Raw genomic sequence first — 22,243 nt, forward strand, 5'->3', positions numbered from 1 at the left:
TCAAAAGGCATCATTAAACCACTAAAGGAATGCAGGTTTCGTAAAGTTATCCTTAACAGTTTTAGAGTAATGGAAATGTAGTCGGACGGATGCACAAACAGAGCCAAATTTAATACTATCCACAAACATGTTTCATAGGGGATGCAAAACTATTGAAACTGAAAGACTGCTCCATACTAGACCACTTGAATGATGTTTATAGAAAGTTTTGTGAAGTTATCCTGAACACTTGTGAACCTGTAACATAGTTTTTTTGCCATTACTGGGTTATTTAGAATGTTATTTTTTAATAGCATGAGTAAATGTGGAGGCAGTTACTGACTTTTCTGGGAGTTCCTCCCCAAGAGATGATACAGCAGTTTCTATTTCAGATTTATTAAACAAGACTCTAACACCTTTTTTATTTTAGAAGCTATATACCAATATAAGATTCTATTTATCACAATTCAAAATATTCAAATTCAATATTCAAACATAAAGAGGATGACAGGATTTTTTTTCCTCAAGATTCCACATTACATCTTTCATCATTCAGCTAGATTATCTACATTGAATGTGAAATTATTATTGTCTTTTCTGATTAACAGTTTTGGTGATTAAAAAATTACAACAACCATCCTGTGTCCAGCACAGAGGTTTCAAATGTTGCACAGACATTCGTAAACAAGAGGGTAATTTTTACAGATAGTTGCTTGGAATTCATCCAGCATCTTGTTGGATTTACGGTTGATTTCAGTAAGAGTGCGTAGATCGACAAGTTTAGATATGTAGGTATGGAATCGCCTGTGGTCCCCGGGGTGCACCTTCTGGATGACATACTTGAGACACTGAATCAAAGGCCATTGTATCCGTTCTACTTGGTCTGGGTCGTCTAGAGGACAGCGGTCTGAAGGAAAGAAAATAATCTGAACTTATCATCCTGAAAAACATTATGTAGTAATATGAAATGCATTGGAGGGAGGGAGAGATGGAGAGGGAGGGGGGAGGGACAATATATAATTAGCTATAGTTTTTTCTCAAAATGGAGAAAGAGAGGAAGAGATAAACTGCATGATATTCAATTTCAGGTAACCATGCACTCCCCAGAATCCTGCAACAACTATTTGATCTCTATATAAATGTAATACTACTGTAGCCAACTTAATCAAGGGAAATAATAATTACTATAATTTGCAATACATTCAAAACACAATCACAATTGTCCCCAGCATAATTAAGCAAACTCTTACCTCGAAATAATCAATCAAACTCTTACCTCGAAATAATTAATCAAACACTTACCTCGAAATAATTAATCAAACACTTACCTCGAAATAATCAATCAAACACTTACCTCGAAATAATCAATCAAACACTTACCTCGAAATAATTAATCAAACACTTACCTCGAAATAATTAATCAAACACTTACCTCGAAAAACAATCACAATCGCCCTCAGCACAGCAATTTCTTCATAGGATAAGGCAAGTTTGTGCATGATGCGTGCAAACTGTTCCTGACTATTGACTATATCCTCTGAGCCCCAGTAATGTATGCTTTCCTCACGATGAAACTTGATCTCCACACCTACATTGACCCCTAGGTCAGGGTTCATGTGAAGGTAGTGACCCAGGATCCAATACTCAAACCTAGAGGCTAGAAAAACAAATACACAATAAATAATAAGCTGTGGAATCTCTAAGTTATTTTACATGTAAATTAGGTTAGTGTGGCACCCGATGTATAGAACTAGATACTAAAGGTGGTGGCTGGATTATCCAGGCCACAGAGTGGGGTAACTGGATTAGATGGTGGCTGGATTATCCAGGCCACAGAGACAGATAACTGGATTAGATGGTGGCTGGATTATCCAGGCCAGAGTGACGGATAACTGGATTAGATGGTGGCTGGATTATCCAGGCCACAGAGACAGATAACTGGATTAGATGGTGGCTGGATTATCCAGGCCACAGAGTGGGGTAACTGGATTAGATGGTGGCTGGATTATCCAGGCCACAGAGACAGATAACTGGATTAGATGGTGGCTGGATTATCCAGGCCACAGAGACAGATAACTGGATTAGATGGTGGCTGGATTATCCAGGCCACAGAGTGGGGTAACTGGATTAGATGGTGGCTGGATTATCCAGGCCACAGAGACAGATAACTGGATTAGATGGTGGCTGGATTATCTAGGCCACAGAGTGGGGTAACTGGATTAGATGGTGGCTGGATTATCCAGGCCACAGAGTGGGGTAACTGGATTAGATTGTGGCTGGATTATCCAGGCCACAGAGACAGATAACTGGATTAGATGGTGGCTGGATTATCCAGGCCACAGAGTGGGATAACTGGATTAGATGGTGGCTGGATTATCCAGGCCACAGAGTGAATAACTGGATTAGATGGTGGCTGGATTAGTGTGTAACATCATGGATAATCATTATTTGTCAACAAAATTTCTTCCCAGAATAGTCTTCCTTCGCTCACTTAAATTAAAACATCTTTCAGCATTGATTTGAAACACTGAATTGTTTTATAACTTTATTTCTCTCAAACATGTTATTGTTACACAAAAGCAACACAAAACCTGGGGATATTTTTGTGGTAAAAGCTGAACCACTGACTGATATAGCTTGGAATGTATGTTTACCATATCAGGTCAGCAAGGGCGTATTGTGGTGATATATCCCCCATAATCATCAAAAAAGACATCTACCCATAAAGCTGAAGTTGACATTTGCATTTGGAAGAATTGTAAGAAAGCAAAATATACATTTTCCATTTACAACGATGTGACTCTTTATTTCCTTTCACCTCCATAGTTGCTGGGCTAACAGAAATGTAAATACTGGTACAATCTTCATTTGTAAATTGTTAAATTTCAAAACCTTGAAATTCGTTCAGTTGATTGCTTTATTTATTCCAATGAGCATTGCTTTATAATAAAGTGTTCATAAGTTAAAATGTATAAAATTTGACCTTGACCTTTGAACCCATGACCTCGGACCTAATGATCTGTTCCTTTGGTCAGTCGACTCCTTGTTTAATGTTGAACAACTTTGCTTCATCATTGCATAACAAAATGTTTACCAATGAAAAGATGCAAAATTTGACCTCAATTTTCTACCTTGACCTCTGACCTGATGACCTTGAAGGTGTATATGTGTGTAAGGACCTCTGGGATCGATGACTACACAGATGACACCTGACAAAACACTTAGCTAGCCAATGGTGTTCAATAATATACCTTTCATATTGTGACACTTAGCTAGCCAATGGTGTTCAATGATATACCTTTCATATTGTGACACTTAGCTAGCCAATGGTGTTCAATACTATACCTTTCATATTGTGACACTTAGCTAGCCAATGTTGTTCAATAATATACCTTTCATATTGTGACACTTAGCTAGCCAATGGTGTTCAATACTATACCTTTCATATTGTGACACTTAGCTAGCCAATGGTGTTCAATACTATACCTTTCATATTGTGACACTTAGCTAGCCAATGGTGTTCAATACTATACCTTTCATATTGTGACACTTAGCTAGCCAATGGTGTTCAATAATATACCTTTCATATTGTGACATTTAGCTAGCCAATGGTGTTCAATAATATACCTTTCATATTGTGACACTTAGCTAGCCAATGGTGTTCAATACTATACCTTTCATATTGAACACCACTGTATAGATTGCTATATAATACCCTTAGTAGGTAGAACTAGGGGAGATTTGATCAGATGTCTTCTGATTTTTCTTAACAATATATGGAAGCAAACAAAGAAGTGAAAAATCAATATATGTTATGTATGTATACCTTGTAGATAGAATTTTATATAATCCCTAACAACAACTTCTTAAACATGTTCACATAACATAAGGCTTTAAATGTCTAACATTAGGATTCAATGTATATTACCAAATAAATGTACATTTTATCAACTTACCTTTTATGAGTGAGAGTTTGTCTGTGTCTGACAGGTTGGTAAACCCAGGGATGACTTTGGCAAAAGTTATGTACTTGATGATACTACGTTGAATGTGACCAGCAGTTTTTTCTAGCTTCGCCAACCGATCGTCGATATCAATCCCCGTCATGTTGTATAATCTGCGATGCTCCTCTGTACTAATGGTGCCAGTTTTCAATCCAAACATTTCCTTGCGTAGTGTATAACTATCCTATCATTAACAGAAAGTTGACATTTTGTTAGTACACCAAAATTTCTATGTCAATCACAAACACTGGTGAAACAAAACCAGCAATGCTATAAAATGCCTAAACACAAACTTACTGAGTACTGATCAGCCCCCACACAAACTGAGTACTGATCAGTCCCCACACAAACTTACTGAGTACTGATCAGCCCCCACACAAACTGAGTACTGATCAGTCCCCACACAAACTAACTGAGTACTGATCAGCCCCCACACAAACTGAGTACTGATCAGTCCCCACACAAACTTACCGAGTACTGATCAGCCCCCACACAAACTGAGTACTGATCAGTCCCCACACAAACTTACTGAGTACTGATCAGCCCCCACACAAACTGAGTACTGATCAGTCCCCACACAAACTTACCGAGTACTGATCAGCCCCCACACAAACTGAGTACTGATCAGTCCCCACACAAACTTACTGAGTACTGATCAGCCCCCACACAAACTGAGTACTGATCAGTCCCCACACAAACTTACCAAATACTGATCAGCCCCCACACAAACTGAGTACTGATCAGCCCACATATAAACCATTATGCCCCAGTTTCAACAGGACTAATACTTACGAACATTCAAACAACAACATACTTACAAAGTAATCATTTTGCAGTTTTTCATTGAAGTCTTTGTTGAAGTAATTGATGAGGTTTGGGTAAATTTTTTCCTGTGCGGTAACAAGGAGGTTGACAATTTCTTGCATTTCAGCCTCCCCCAGAGTCTGGTCGTCTAGCACGGTGGAATTTACAGTAAAATCAGATACCACAGGCCCTTCCACATGAAATTGGTTCTCCTTCAATCGCTTACTCTTTCTCTTCTTCCTCCTCCTCTTTTCTGGAAAGATATCCAAATGGCACAATTACACATACTCATAGAGACAGTAGATAATACAGGAGAACCAACACAGTCCTGACATCGTCATTAACAGCAATGTTCCAGGTAGGTAGAAATCCTCACCTTGCCATGAATGATTTTTATCCTCAAGAGAAACAGCTATACGAGATGGCTATGGTAAAGTGAAGCGCCCCACCCCACCCTAAATTTCCTGACCCCCACACATTTTTTGTGTGTTAATGTGTTAAGAGGAATTAAACAATGTAATTTAAAAATGATTTGGTGACAAAAAGTGAATTAGTCAGAAAATAGTGAAATGCTTCACTTTACCATGGCCATGGTAAAGTGAAGCGCCCCACCTCACCTTATCTTTTTTTATCAGGTTAAGAGAAATAACTACGCTAACTGATAAAAAATTGTGTTAAGGAAAGTCAATTAAAAGCAAATTATAAGGTGGCTTCACTTTACCATAGGGGGCGGGGGTCATTATGGTATTTTGACCCCGGCTCATTTCACCATGCTTCAAAATACCATGTCACACCTGTAACTGGGTTACAAAAGTAAATACTGATATATTTTAACCATTCTGGACACAAAATTGACTCAGTATTTTGAATTCAGAGGGGTTGGTATTGGGAAGTTTTTCATTGATTTATTAAAGAAGGATCAATTCTGTACATCACTGTTTTGATTTGTATCAAGAGGCGATTAGTTTTTAAAAAGAATCTGTTTTTGGAAGTTTTCGTAAGTTGACGTGCAAAGTGTAGGTAATTTAATGTGGGACATAAACAAATCAGAGAATTTTTTTTTTTTTATGACTTATATTGCAAATTTATGGTATTAACACAAAGCTCATAACATAGACAAGAGGCTCAATTGGCCTGTATCGCTCACCTGGCTCTACAGCAACTTTAAAGTTGATCTATGTAATTTCAGCTGATACTTTTATGATTACCACTTTATTCAAATATCAGATTAGCCTAGGTTTATAATTCATGTAAATAAATTGTCTAGCCCTTCATTCCAGCATACTATTGACCTCATATCATATCTCTTGGCTACTGGGCAATCATTGTTTGAAGATTTTAGCCTATTTGCCCCATGTGACCTTGAATGCAGGTCAAGGTAATTCAATTGAACAAACTTTGTAGGCCTTCAGCCCAGCATGCTACAGGCCCACTATCAAGTCCCTAGTCCTCTTGGTTATTAAGAAGAAGTTGTTTAAAGATTTTGCCCTATTTGACCAATGTAACCTTGAATGTAAGTCAAGGTCATTCACTTGTAAAAACTTGGTAGCCATTCACTCTAGCATGCTACAGGAATAATATCAAGTCCCTGGGCATCTTGGTTATTGAAAAGAAGTTGTTTGAAGATTTTAACCTATTTGACCCCTGTGACCTTGAATGAAGGTCAAGGTCATTCATCTGAACATACTTTGTAGCTCTTCATCCCAGTATGCTACATGCCTAATATCAAGTTCATGGGCCTCTTGGTTATTTAGAAGAAGTTGTTAAAATGAAAAAGTTAATGCCGGACAGACGGACGCCGCACCACAGCATAAGCTCATTTGCCCTTCGGGGAGGTGAGCTAACAATCCACGAAAGACACAAAAATAACCCTCATCAGTACTGTCCGGCAGAATAATTTACACACATTGAATGCCATGTAGTGTTATATTCTATTTAAGATATGCATCGTGGTAAGAGTGGCTAGCTGGCATGAGACGATGAGCTAAAAATAACACTAAAATATTGGTAATTATTACTGTGAATGCATTTTACTGACAGAAGCCTAACATACATTTTAATGGGTTGGCATAAATTTACAATACACCAAAATACTCGCCAATAGCCTTTCCTATTTTAAGGTATTTTTAATTGCCAAAAAACGTCATTGGTAAGAAACCTATTTTGAAAACAGGCCAACATTCGGCAATAAGCCCTCTTCTTTCAAAATCCCTTTATTTCCTACTTGGGATGGGTGGCTTAATGCGTGTCGAGTACAGTAGTAGAACTAGGTGTGAGGTTTGTTCACCTATGACCCCTGACCTGTAGTTGAACTAGATTGGAGTTATGTGACCTATGACCCCTCACCTGCAGTAGGACTTGACAGGAGTTTTGTAGGCTGTGATGTAGACGTGACAGAATCAGAGTCATCTGACCCACTGCTGGATTTTTTTGACTTGATCCCCAAGGCCTGGTCGTGGTCGGAGCTAGACACTGCATCCTTTCCCTCCAGACGCTTGACCTCCATGATAGTCTTAGTACGGATGGCAATTGTATAGCGACCATGTCGTACAGCTGAAATTATACAATTTGGATTACTTCACAGAATATAATACGGTAATTTGGATTGATGCTGACAAGAGTCACATTATTGCAAAATCCTGTATTTGCTACAGAAAAAAAAAATTGAAATTAAGGAAAATTTGACCCCACCCCTCAGGTCCCCTACAAAGCATTTAAAAACAAAATTGATCCACTTTCACCCAAGGATGCTTCAGACCATCTTTCATTTCATTCTAACAGTAGAAGGACTTTGCTATATTTTCCCTTTTGAGCTCCATTCTACAGCCTCCTGGAGAGGTGGGTGAAGGTGGGGGGAGAGGGGAGATCAACCACATGTTTTGTAGAATTTCGAATCCCCAGTACTTAGGGATGCTACCAGTCAAAATGATCCTTAGTTCCAAAGATAGTCCCTATAACATTATAGGCAAATCACCTCCTTTTGGCTCCACCCTTGAGCCCCTGAGGGGTCAGCTCCTCCACCATCTAGGCTTCCAGTCAAATATACCAGATGCCAATGTATGACATAAGCTCGGCTAATGAAAGATTTCAACATCAAGTATATCACAACTCAGAAAGTGTGAGGTATCTGACAGACTTCATAACAACCCTGTATCGTAGGTACCATCTGGTACATTTTTTTTAATCTTCCATAAGCTCAGGCCGGCCCATGGTACAGCAGAGATTACAATTATACTACTGACAATCAAAAATCAGCTACAAAATGATTGAATGCTACAAAAAATGATTTAGATATTGTACATGGAACACACATTCCAAAAATCTACAAATAATCTAATTATGACTGACTACAAAGACAAATGTTCACCTATCAACAATTGAACATATGATTATCGTGTTCCCATGACTTGGTCGCATGATTGTTCTATATCTTACCCCTGTTGGAGAGAAAGATAGCGAGTCCTGTTTAACACTGTCTACAGAATACACTCATACACTCCTTCAGAGTGATAATGTCGATCCAAATAATAGCCTTTCTTTTTCTCTTTTTTTTACTTCAAGAGGCCCAATGGGCCTGCATTGTTCACAAGGTATTCACTTCTTTGATGATTCCCTGCCTTTGATTTAATCAGAAGAATTCCTTTATATGTGTTAACAAATTTGACCTCTGTGACTTTGAATTCGTGGTCTTTCCTTTATACAGATTTTGTTAGACTTTATCCCAGGAACATTCCTGCCAAAATATGATTATAAGACTATTGGTTTGTGAGAAGAAGTTGTTTAAATGTTTTAACAAATTTTTAAAAATTTTACCTGTGACCTTGAATATGAAATCTCTTCTTTTTTTTCTTTTTTTTTTTGCATACCTACCAGCCAAATATCATGGTTCTAGGGCTTTTTATTAACTAAAAGAAGTCCTTTAACGGTTTAAAGAAATTTGACCCCTTTGACCTTAAATGCCATTTTTCTTTGTAAACTTTGTTGGGCTTCATCCAAATTACCTATATGTATCAGCCAATATCATGCTTTTAGGCCTGTTAACCAGGTTTTAACAGCTGTGACCTAGAATATAGCTCACAAACTCTGGGACTCCATCCCAGGAACCTGACTCTGGGAATCTTGGTTACTGAGAAGAAGTCATTTAAATAGAAAAAGGGACACCAGCAATGTACCATTGCTCACCTGGCCTAAGCTAAAATGTGGCCAAGTGCAATCTGCGACCTTTAACCTTGACCACCAAATTTTTTATAAAATGGTACAATGTAAATGTATGTCATTATACCACATATGTTGATACTCATCTGTAAACCTATAATTAAGAATATTTGTAGAAGTATACTTTAAATAAGATAAGATCATAGACATCTACATAATTGTTTGAAACCGTCTGTTTCAATACAATAATGTGATTTTGTTTACTTGAAAACAAAAAGGAAACTGAACTTTGACAATTGTGATTGATATTTACCATATGGTGTATAATTTTTTACCTACACAAGTATTCAATATATATATTAACAAGCATGCTGGGTATAGCAAAAGTAATGTATGTCACCTATAGCTACTGGCCTTGCTAAAAATAGAAATAGTGACCTTGATTTTGACCCCAAAACCCTGAAAATGAATTTGATATGTAGCTACTCTTACTGAAATTACCTACCAACGTTCATTGTTATAACAGATAATGTATTGATATAACAGATAATGTACTGTAATATAACAGATAATGTACTGTAATATAACAGATAATGTATTGTAATATAACAGATAATGTACTGTAATATAACAGATAATGTATTGTAATATAACAGATAATGTATTGATATAACAGATAATGTATTGTAATATAACAGATAATGTACTGTAATATAACAGATAATGTATTGTAATATAACAGATAATGTATTGTAATATAACAGATAATGTATTGTAATATAACAGATAATCTATTGATATAACAGATAATGTATTGTTATAACAGATAATGTATTGTTATAACAGATAATGTATTGTAATATAACAGATAATGTATTGTAATATAACAGATAATGTATTGTAATATAACAGATAATGTATTGTAATATAACAGATAATGTATTGTTATAACAGATAATGTATTGTTATAACAGATAATGTATTGTAATATAACAGATAATGTATTGTAATATAACAGATAATGTATTGTAATATAACAGATAATGTATTGTTATAACAGATACTGTATTGTAATATAACAGATAATGTACTGTAATATAACAGATAATGTATTGTAATATAACAGATAATGTATTGTTATAACAGATAATGTACTGTAATATAACAGATAATGTATTGTTATAACAGATAATGTATTGTTATAACAGATAAGGTATTGTAATATAACAGATAATGTATTGTAATATAACAGATAATGTATTGTAATATAACAGATAATGTATTGTAATATAACAGATAATGTATTGTTATAACAGATAATGTATTGATATAACAGATAATGTATTGTTATAACAGATAATGTATTGTTATAACAGATAATGTATTGTAATATAACAGATAATGTATTGTTATAACAGATAATGTATTGTTATAACAGATAATGTATTGTAATATAACAGATAATGTATTGTAATATAACAGATAACGTATTGTAATATAACAGATAATGTATTGTAATATAACAGATAATGTATTGTTATAACAGATAATGTATTGTTATAACAGATAAGGTATTGTAATATAACAGATAATGTATTGTTATAACAGATAATGTATTGTTATAACAGATAATGTATTGTTATAACAGATAATGTATTGTTATAACAGATAATGTATTGATATAACAGATAATGTATTGTAATATAACAGATAATGTATTGTTATAACAGATAATGTATTGTTATAACAGATAATGTATAATGTATTATAATATAACAGATAATGTATAATGTATTGTTATAACAGACAATGTATTGTTATAACAGACAATGTATTGTAATATAACAGATAATGTATTGTAATATAACAGATAATGTATTGTAATATAACAGATAATGTATTGCAATATAACAGATAATGTATTGATATAACAGATAATGTATTGATATAACAGATAATGTATTGTTATAACAGATAATGTATTGTTATAACAGATAATGTATTGTTATAACAGATAATGTATTGTAATATAACAGATAATATATTGTTATAACAGATAATGTATTGTAATATAACAGATAATGTATTGTTATAACAGATAATGTATTGTTATAACAGATAATGTATTGTTATAACAGATAATGTATTGTTATAACAGATAATGTATTGTTATATCAGATAATGTATTGTTATATAACAGATAATGTATTGTAATATAACAGATAATGTATTGTAATATAACAGATAATGTATTGTAATATAACAGATAATGTATTGTTATAACAGATAATGTATTGTTATAACAGATAATGTATTGTTATAACAGATAATGTATTGTTATATAACAGATAATGTATTGTAATATAACAGATAATGTATTGTAATATAACAGATAATGTATTGATATAACAGATAATGTATTGTTATAACAGATAATGTATTGTTATAACAGATAATGTATTGTTATATAACAGATAATGTATTGTTATAACAGATAATGTATTGTAATATAACAGATAATGTATTGTAATATAACAGATAATGTATTGATATAACAGATAATGTATTGTTATAACAGATAATGTATTGATATAACAGATAATGTATTGTTATAACAGATAATGTATTGTAATATAACAGATAATGTATTGTAATATAACAGATAATGTATTGTTATAACAGATAATGTATTGTTATAACAGATAATGTATTGTTATAACAGATAATGTATTGATATAACAGATAATGTATTGTTATAACAGATAATGTATTGATATAACAGATAATGTATTGTAATATAACAGATAATGTACTGTAATATAACAGATAATGTATTGTTATAACAGATAATGTATTGTTATAACAGATAATGTATTGTTATAACAGATAATGTATTGATATAACAGATAATGTATTGTTATAACAGATAATGTATTGTTATAACAGATAATGTATTGTTATAACAGATAATGTATTGTTATATAACAGATAATGTATTGTTATATAACAGATAATGTATTGTTATAACAGATAATGTATTGTAATATAACAGATAATGTATTGTAATATAACAGATAATGTATTGATATAACAGATAATGTATTGTTATAACAGATAATGTATTGATATAACAGATAATGTATTGTTATAACAGATAATGTATTGTAATATAACAGATAATGTATTGTAATATAACAGATAATGTATTGTTATAACAGATAATGTATTGATATAACAGATAATGTATTGATATAACAGATAATGTATTGTAATATAACAGATAATGTATTGATATAACAGATAATGTATTGTAATATAACAGATAATGTATTGTAATATAACAGATAATGTATTGATATAACAGATAATGTATTGTAATATAACAGATAATGTACTGTAATATAACAGATAATGTATTGTTATAACAGATAATGTATTGTTATAACAGATAATGTATTGTTATAACAGATAATGTATTGATATAACAGATAATGTATTGATATAACAGATAATGTATTGTAATATAACAGATAATGTATTGATATAACAGATACTGTATTGTTATAACAGATAATGTATTGTTATAACAGATAATGTATTGTTATAACAGATAATGTATTGTAATATAATAGATAATGTATTGTTATAACAGATAATGTATTGTTATAACAGATAATGTATTGTTATAACAGATAATGTATTGTAATATAACAGATAATGTATTGTAATATAACAGATAATGTATTGTAATATAACAGATAATGTATTGTAATATAACAGATAATGTATTGTAATATAACAGATAATGTATTGTAATATAACAGATAATGTATTGTTATAACAGATAATGTATTGTTATATAACAGATAATGTATTGTAATATAACAGATAATGTATTGTAATATAACAGATAATGTATTGATATAACAGATAATGTATTGTTATAACAGATAATGTATTGATATAACAGATAATGTATTGTTATAACAGATAATGTATTGATATAACAGATAATGTATTGTTATATAACAGATAATGTATTGTAATATAATAGATAATGTATTGTTATAACAGATAATGTATTGTTATAACAGATAATGTATTGTTATAACAGATGCAAGCAGAATAAGAAAAAAAAATTTGTTCATGTTCTAAATGTGCTTAGACACAGCTTACATATTTTTTTGGTGAATAGTTGAATAATTGAATGTTTGATAATGCATATCCTAACATACATGCAGCAGTGATTTTGTTGATAGATGTACAGCACTGATTCATGTGTAGTATATGTCTCTTCCCCACATCCTGGTGTGATAAAGCACCTTTTTAAACGAACATTAATGTTCGTTTATTAGAATCCAGAGTAGAATTGCTGTGTATGCCCATATTTGGTGACTTTTTCACCATGCACCACCTACTTCTGTTTTCAATCCAATATGGTTGATTTTAAAACATTTGCTTCAACCCACAGATTTAGAAACATATCAAGACAAGTCCGTAATTTTACTCAAACTAATGAACTATATTCAGAAGATCGTTTTGCAAATGCATGCGCTTATAAAATTTGTATCCATGATGAATGTAAATGCTTAATGATGTAAAATTTTGCTAATCAGCTAGAGGTCAAAGATAAACTTTGTACAGCTTATTCATATGTGCAGCCACCGCCAGATGTTTACATTTTTGTCCTTATGCGCAGTAGTACCGGATGTTTACATTTTTGTCCTTATGCGCAGTAGTACCGGATGTTTACATTTTTGTCCTTATGCGTAGTAGTACCGGATGTTTACATTTTTGTCCTTATGTGCAGTAGTACCAGATGTTTACATTTTTGTCCTTATGCGCAGTAGTACCGGATGTTTACATTTTTGTCCTTATGCGCAGTAGTACCGGATGTTTACATTTTTGTCCTTATGCGTAGTAGTACCGGATGTTTACATTTTTGTCCTTATGCGCAGTAGTACCGGATGTTTACATTTTTGTCCTTATGCGCAGTAGTACCGGATGTTGACATTTTTGTCCTTATGCGTAGTAGTACCGGATGTTTACATTTTTGTCCTTATGCGCAGTAGTACCGGATGTTTACATTTTTGTCCTGATGCGCAGTAGTACCGGATGTTTACATTTTTGTCCTTATGCGTAGTAGTACTGGATGTTTACATTTTTGTCCTGATGCGCAGTAGTACCGGATGTTTACAATTTCCTTCTATCCAGCCTCCATTGTTTTAAACGCATACTCAGATATAGATCTACATATAAGTCTGTGATTCTATTTCAATGTGTAAAATACAGTAAAACACGTTTAGTACGAACACGCTTATAGCGATTTTATGGATATTGCGAACTGATCCCGCTTCCCCAGCTATTCTCCCTCTTACTTCTATGTACTCTTACTTCTATGTAATTCTGTAATTATATTGTGAATTTCACATAGCAAAATATTGTCTATAACGAACCAATTTAGCGGTCCCGTCGGCTGAAATTCCATGTTATTTTAACACTACAATACGAACCCATCTTCCGAAGTAGGTAAGTCATGCCCTGGTGATCACGACCGGGTCATCGAGAGGCACCCGAGGGCATGTTTCGGGGTATGTATTAGTACGGCTATTGAATCGGTGAGTTATGTTTTCGATGACGTCTGAATAAAGTGAGTTGTTTTGTAGATGTTATTTTAAGTTGTTAATCCATTCTTAGATGTCTTAGTGTGTACACCGTACATGTATGTTTCGCAATGGCTTTATCATCAAGCGACTTAGAGCTAATGAAAACGAGACTTCCGGGGTAAAGGTCACCGCAACGGAAATGACTGATGCAGATGCTGTAAAAGATGTTATGAACGTTTCGTACAGTGAAGACGAGGAGAAAATAGAGTCAAAGGTGGAACATTCCGTAACCAGTGGTGCTACGGCGAGGGATTATTTACATGAGACAGGCCGTTTTCTGGAGTCCCAAAATGATACGTCAGATGCTTTTAGTACTTTGCACACACTTGCCTCACATGAAAAGTTTCGGCAGAAAGTTATAACTGACTTAAAATAATAGCATCGCTTTTAATTTGTACTTACTTGTAATTTTATTTTAATATTTTCATACAGCGAAGTTTTTAGGAAAAAACAATAAAATTTGTAATACACGTAATATGAACTATCGATATAGCGAACTGATTCAGTTGGTCCCCTGGGATACTGTTGGTCCCCTGGGATACTGTTGGTCCCCTGGTATACAGTTGGTCCCCTGGGATTCAGTTGGTCCCCCGGGATTCAGTTGGTCCCCTGGGATACAGTTGGTAACGTTTACATGTACGTTATGTGTGTATGTACATTATATTTACATGTACGTTATGTTTACATGTATGTTATATTTACATGTACGTTATATTTACATGTATATATGCTATTTTTATATGTACATTTTATAAAGAAGTTTTTATATTGAGCGGGGGAGGGGTAATTTTAATTGATTTTCTGAGTTAAAAGTATACATTAAAGAAATCAAAGTTCCATTATTTTAAACAAAATACTATTTTGTCAATTATGCAAGCTTTTATAAATATCTGACATTTAAAAGATATTGTATGATCAACGATCAAAGCAGCAAAATTCATTTAAAATCGCATATTGTGTCCAATTGGTATCTTTGACAGATCATACCAAAAAAACAAGTACACAACATTTAATCATTCTTGCATGTCATTAACTCCCTTTTTAAAAATGTATAGGAGAAAATATTTAACACAGGAAATGTTTTACTCTTCAGAGGTGTAAACATCCTTAAAGTAATGGTAATTATTTATTTGCCAATTTACCAACTACCAATAAATCTTTAAAACAAGAGATCCCAGAAGGATCTTGGCCAGGCGCCCACCATTGAATGATCTTTATAGGTTCTACGTCATAGGTTCTAAGTCAGAGTGATCTTCTCTCTATTTTTCCCTTCCTCTTACTACTCTGTGTAAATTGAGAAATATCCCTCCAGTACTTTTTAAAGAAGGGGAACATATATATGAACTTTGAGATTTAGCGATAATGGCTGTCTGTCGGCCATGTTGTTTTCAGATTGGTCTCAAAATGCAATACAAGGGACCAAGGGGAACCTACATATGAAATTTGAGAACAAGGAGACACATTACACCCTTGAGTTATGTCCCCCAACACCATGAGTTATGTCCCAAAGCCATGAGTATGTCCCCAACACCATGAGTAATGTCCCAAAGCCATGAGTATGTCCCCAACACCATGAGTAATGTCCCCTGACACCATGAGTTGTGTCCCTGACATCATAAGTTATGTCCTATGACACCAGGAGTTGTCTCCAGACACCAATAAGTTATGTCCCCTAATACCATGAGTTATGTCCCCTAATACCATGAGTTATGTCCCCAAATACCATGAGTTATGTCCCCAAATACTCTGAGTTATGTCCCCTAACATCATGTGTTATGTCCCCTAACATCATGTGTTATGTCCCCTAATACCATGAGTTATGTCCCCAAATACCATGAGCTATGTCCCCAGTTATCCTTGAGTTATGTCCCTTGACACCCTTGAGCTATGACACCATTTTTATTTTTAGAGTTATCCCCCCCCCCCCCCCCCCCCCCAAAACAACACCATTAGTTATGTCCCTCGACACCTGTGAATTATGTACCCTGACACCATGAGTTAAGTCCCCCAACTCAATGAGTTATGTACCCTGACATAAATGGGTTATGTCCCCAGACACCCATAAGTTATGTCCCCAGACACCCATAAGTTATGTCCCCTGACACCCATAAGTTATGTCCCCTGACACCCATAAGTTATGTCCCCAGACACCCATAAGTTATGTCCCCTGACACCCATAAGTTATGTCCCCAGACACCCATGAGTTATGTCCCCTGACACCCTTAAGTTATGTTCCCAGACACCATGGGTTATATGTCCCCAGACACCATGGGTTATGTCCCCAGACACCATAAGGTATGTCCCTGACACCCATAAGTTATGTCCCCTGACACCCATAAGTTATGTCCCCAGACACCCATGAGTTATGTCCCCTGACACCTTTAAGTTATGTCCCCAGACACCATGGGTTATGTCCCCAGACACCCATAAGTTATGTCCTCTGACATCATGAGTTATGTACCCTGACACCCTTAAGTTATGTCCCCTGACATCATGAGTTACGTCCCCAGACACCATTAAGTTATGTCCCCTGACACCATGGGTTATGTCCCCCAACACTATCAGTTATGTCCCCTCAAAGTTAATGAGTTATATCACACGACACAAGTTATTGAGTGGAATCTGTTTTGGCAAATCTTCAAAGGATTATAACTCTATAAATAATGCATGAATAAATTTGGTTATCAAACTTATCTGAAATCTTGTGGCAATAAATTTGCCTATGAAGATTTGAGCTAATCCGTTAAAAATTACTGAAGTTATTGAAGGGAAACCGATGTAAGCCTGCCTTCAACCCTAAATGAACATAACTTTCAGGAAACAGGAAATAACTCAAACTGATATAGATTATGCACATCTACAATGTGTAAGGATTACTGACAGCAAGTTTCATTCCCTCAGTAATTAAGGAGGAGTAGTACAATGTTGCTGACAGACAGATAGACAACCTGTTTCCAGTATACCTCCCCACCCCCCAACTTCATTGCATCTTTTTGACCCCACCCATCAGTCACCTGGACAGGTCAGTCCCATCACCTGTACAATGTTCCAATCATGGATAATTAAGAAGTTGCTTGAAGAAACTGTTGATGGACAGAAGATGTTTAGCATAAGCTCAACTTGTGAGCTAATAAGCAAGTATAGATATGAAGCCTCTTCACATTTAATTTGCCAAAATAGGAGAGGAGTCATTGCTGGCCTATAGACAGTGTAAGTAAATATACTTGCCCCCTTTTGACATTCCAAGATCAAACCATTTCTTTAGACGACAAGCAGAGCAGTTTCCCCGTCGTCTGTCAGTGATGACACAATTATAATCAGCCGTACATTGGTACTTATCCTTCTCCATTGAAGCACGCCGAAAGAAAGCCTGTGTGAGAAAAAGAAACCTAGTGCATAATCAGTGTTGTATGTCAGAAAATCAGATCAAAACAAGATTTCACAAATGATATTAATCACCTCGTTTGCTAAGTATGGTTTCAGTAATTGTCCAGCAAGAAGAGGACCAACACATAAACTATGGAACAAAGTGGGTTGGGCTTATTGCTGAACAATGAAATAATTGTAGTTGTCATTTCCACTGAATTGCAAAAGAAACAGATGTGCTTTTCACCAGGCATGGGTTTATTAGCACGTATGGGCTTTTTAACAGATATAGGCTTATTACCATAATGGCTTATCAGTTATTAACAGTCATCAGCTTATTGCCAGACATGGGCTTATGACCAGACATGGGCTTATTGCAAGACATAGGCTTAATAACAGGCATAGGCTTATTGCCAGATAAATACTGGTTTCAAAATATGAACAATATGGAGGTCCTTGAAAAAGTACAAGAATAAGTACTGAAAGAGTAAACATCTTCTGCTTCATTGACAACACCTAGCTCATGCAAATTTATGTCAAATCTGGGATAATCCCATTCTCAAAATGTCTCATGTCAACAGAACCATATCAACAATTATCAAACACATCTGACTTCATATCAACAAGGAAATAAATATTCATGTTATCGAATAAGCTTGCATAGGTCATTTGGACCAGTTGAGCTAAAAATGAAGTCACTATTTGCTAGAGCAAATTATCTGAAGAATAAGATGTTGAAATGTACACTAATTTGACAACTTTCTCGCCCAGCCCCTCAGCCCCTGGGGGTAAACCTAAAATTATCATGCCATTAATCAAACAGTCGTCTCTAGTGAACTAGTGAATCATTCTTAATCATCACTATGGAAGGTGAACTTGGTCTCCTGTGGATTGGGGAGTATAGAGAGCTTGGTATGGGGAAAGAGAAGGGGAACTCCCATGGATTGGGAAGAATAGAGAGCTTGGTATGGGGAAAGAGAAGGGGAACTCCCATAGATTGGGGAGTATAGAGAGCTTGGCATGGAGAAAGAGAAGGGGAACTCCCATGGATGGGGAGTATAGAGAGCTTGGTATGGGGAAAGAAAAGGGGAACTCCCATGGATTGGGGAGTATAGAGAGCTTGGTATGGGGGAAGGGAAGGGAACTTCCGATAGATTTTGGAGTATAGAGAGCTTGGCATAGTGAAAGGGAAGGGGATCTCCCATGGATGGGGAGTATAGAGAGTTTGGTATGGGGACAGGGAAGGGGAACTCCCATAGATTGGGGAGTATAGGGAGCTTGGCATTGGGGAAGGGAAGGGGAACTCCCATAGATTGGGGAGTATATAGAGCTTGGCATGGGGGAAGGGAAGGGGACTTCCGATAGATTTTGGAGTATAGAGAGCTTGGCATAGTGAAAGGGAAGGGGAACTCCCATGGATGGGGAGTATAGAGAGTTCGGTATGGGGACAGGGAAGGTGAACTCCCATAGATTGGGGAGTATAGGGAGCTTGGCATGGAGAAAGGGAAGGGGAACTCCCATGTATTGGGGAGTATAGAGAGATTGGTATGGGGAAAGAGAAGGTGAACTCCCATAGATTGGGGAGTATAGAGAGCTTGACATGGGGAAAGGGAAGGGGACTTCCATGGATTGGGGAGTATAGAGAGCTTGGTATGGGGAAAGAGAAGGGGAACTCCCTTAGATTGGGGAGTATAGGGAGCTTGGTATGGGGAAAAAAAAGGGGAACTCCCTTAGATTGGGGAGTATAGGGAGCTTGGTATGGGGAAAGAGAAGGGGAACTCCCATAGATTGGGGAGTATAGAGAGCTTGGTATGGGGAAAGAGAAGGGGAACTCCCATGGATTGGGGAGTATAGGGAGCTTGGTATGGGGAAAGAGAAGGGGAACTCCCATGGATTGGGGAGTATAGGGAGCTTGGTATGGGGAAAGAAAAGGGGACTTCCATGGATGGGGAGTATAGAGAGCTTGGCATGGGGAAAGGGAGATACATAAAGGAGAACTGAGAGCTATTATGAGGATATACTAAGTGAGGGTGAAGGAGAACAATATTGGGGAAAGAGAGGGTGAGATGAGGGATTCAACGTCAAGTACAGATAAACTATCAACCAAATTCACAGGAGTGGTGTTGTTACAAACATTACTATAGATGTAAGTTTTATTTACAGAAATATCAAATCCTATATTTTTATTTTTATTTACAAGCACCATGAATATAATTTTGTACCTGTGTGATTTATGTAAATATGATAAAAAACATAAAGGGAATATTTACCTTACATGCTTCACAGGTATTAATGCCATAGTGTATCCCTGTGGCAATACCTGTACATATACGACAAGGTGGCAGAGTAAGAGGGTCCGACATCGTCAACAGGTAAACAGGTAAGTGATCCTCACAGGCACATCACACAAACACCTCATTCACAAGTCTGTAGTTTCATGTAACTACAAGAAAGAAAGAAAAACAATCATGAAGTAAAACCGGATGTTTAATATATTTTTTAAATTCTGATTATTTATATGTCCCTGGAATCTTATAACTTCCAGGCAAATATTTTTTTATCCTTTTCATTAATCAGAAGTCATTTAGAATGGACACTCAATTTCTACCCAAATCTTAAACATAAATTATCAGTAAAACTTCCCTATCATTGCTGATTTCAAAAACAGAATTACAGAAAAAGACAACTGTCACAGTGACTGAAAGTACATTTTTGTATAAGGTATTCAAAGTATGTCCAAATGTTCCTTTCTGGGAATTGAAATTTTCTCCCTACAATCACCTGATGGAAATCTTAAAAAGTTCAGTGCTAAGTATATGAATATGTTGCAGTTAGAATTAATCTGATTATAGATATCAATTCTTCCAATGATAGTTGTGAAATTTAATATTTCCAGTCTTAGAATCCTGAGATCATATTTTAGCTAGTACTTGTCCCAGTTGGTTGAAGGAATTGCAGTGTATTAGCTAACTCAACAGCCACAAACTTTCATGGATCATAAATCATCATCATCATAGATTCTTATACTACTAAAATACCACATCATGTTTAGTTGAGATATACTACTACCAGTAAATTCTCTTTATGAGGCATCAAGCCTGTATTACTAAATACAATCATTAATGTTGAAGACATCATGAATAGTTGAATTGTAGCATACATAAATAATATATTATTTAAAGTAGTATATCTATAGTATATACAGTATGTGTAATTATATTTTGCCAGTGTTCGAAAGTAAAGGTGGTCCGATGGTCCGAGGCTATAGAAAACCTGGTTGGTCTATGTAAAATTTCAAAGTGTTGGCCCCATTTGGCTATGAAAAGTTTGAGCCCTGACATTCTTTACAATTCATGAAAACAACATTCCCTTATTTTCTGACAAATGATCATATGAAATCAGAGCTTACAATAGAGTTTATTTTATCCATAACAGTGTGTTATTGCTGGATGATGCAAGCATTTGCCTGACACTTATGCTACTTTCAACAATGTTTTAAAAAATTGGTCTATGGAAAAATGACTTGGGCTGTGGGATTTCAATTTTCTGTAGACATATTGTCTAAGGAATTTTCATATATAATTTCATACACTGTTTTGCACAAAATATACTGTTATTTATGTTGTTAAAATCAAACACTGACCTTTGGCTTAATATGTGGCAGACTGCTTGATAATTATTATTGTAATATTTATGTTGAATCAGGATTATTGATTACATCACACAAGTTCCAAAACAAACACGCCACACCCCTTTACACATGATCGTCACGATTCAGCACTACATTGTCAATGGAGATCCGGTATGGCATATTAAAGACATTCGTGTACTGAGTACATATGGACTAAAATTCCTTGTCAAAAAGAATTTAAAATTGATTCGATCACCATAACAAATATTGCGAAACCTCAGTTAAAACAATATAAGGTTCACACCAGTATGAAGAACGTGAACATATAGTAACAACTGAATTCATCAGGTTGGGTATTTTTTGTATCACGAGGTCGCTGGGTTGACAGACTGTAACACGACTCTGATGCCAAATAAAACATGTCGAGATCGGAGTAGATTTAATACATTATCATAGTTTACATAATTGTTTAAAAGTGTGGAATCATGTATATAACACACGCTCAGTTAATGCCAAATCTTCAAACTAATGTTACGGGAGTTTCTTACCTGTGAAATATGTCATCTGCTTCGCAATCACAATCACAAATAGAGTTATCTTCCCACAAATTAGTCAATTTTGGATGTCGGCAAAACGTT

At 35.1% G+C, this 22,243-nt stretch overlaps 1 protein-coding gene across 2 annotated transcripts; it reads right to left on the reverse strand.

Annotated features, from left to right (window-relative positions):
• Nucleotides 1–501: 501 nt before the first annotated feature.
• Nucleotides 502–22,228, reverse strand: LOC117335571 (retinoic acid receptor alpha-like). 2 transcript variants are annotated; one of them, XM_033895652.1, is made up of 8 exons: nt 22,154–22,228; nt 20,245–20,417; nt 17,837–17,978; nt 7,134–7,340; nt 4,802–5,040; nt 3,936–4,167; nt 1,412–1,636; nt 502–886 (listed from the first exon to the last, which is right to left on the reverse strand). In XM_033895652.1, exons 2-8 carry the CDS (start codon nt 20,335–20,337, stop codon nt 639–641), a joined length of 1,386 nt encoding a protein of 461 aa, XP_033751543.1. In that variant the 5' UTR covers nt 20,338–20,417; nt 22,154–22,228; the 3' UTR covers nt 502–638. The 2 variants fall into 2 exon arrangements, with proteins under 2 accessions (XP_033751543.1, XP_033751542.1); XM_033895651.1 differs by lacking the exon at nt 22,154–22,228 and adding an exon at nt 21,618–21,921.
• Between the last annotated feature and the right edge of the window lie 15 nt (nt 22,229–22,243).

This window comes from Pecten maximus, chromosome 10 (assembly GCF_902652985.1).
Source record: "Pecten maximus chromosome 10, xPecMax1.1, whole genome shotgun sequence".
Taxonomy (NCBI): domain Eukaryota; kingdom Metazoa; phylum Mollusca; class Bivalvia; order Pectinida; family Pectinidae; genus Pecten; species Pecten maximus.

Coding starts and splice junctions, on each gene's coding strand:
- LOC117335571 (XM_033895652.1), bottom strand. CDS start 20,337: ATGTCGGACCCTCTTACTCTGCCACCTTGTCGTATATGTACAGGTATT. Junction 1,637..3,935: donor CAAACTCTCACTCATAAAAG/GTAAGTTGATAA, acceptor TTGTTTTTCTAG/CCTCTAGGTTTGAGTATTGG. Junction 887..1,411: donor GATTGTGATTGTTTTTCGAG/GTAAGTGTTTGA, acceptor TCTTTCCTTCAG/ACCGCTGTCCTCTAGACGAC.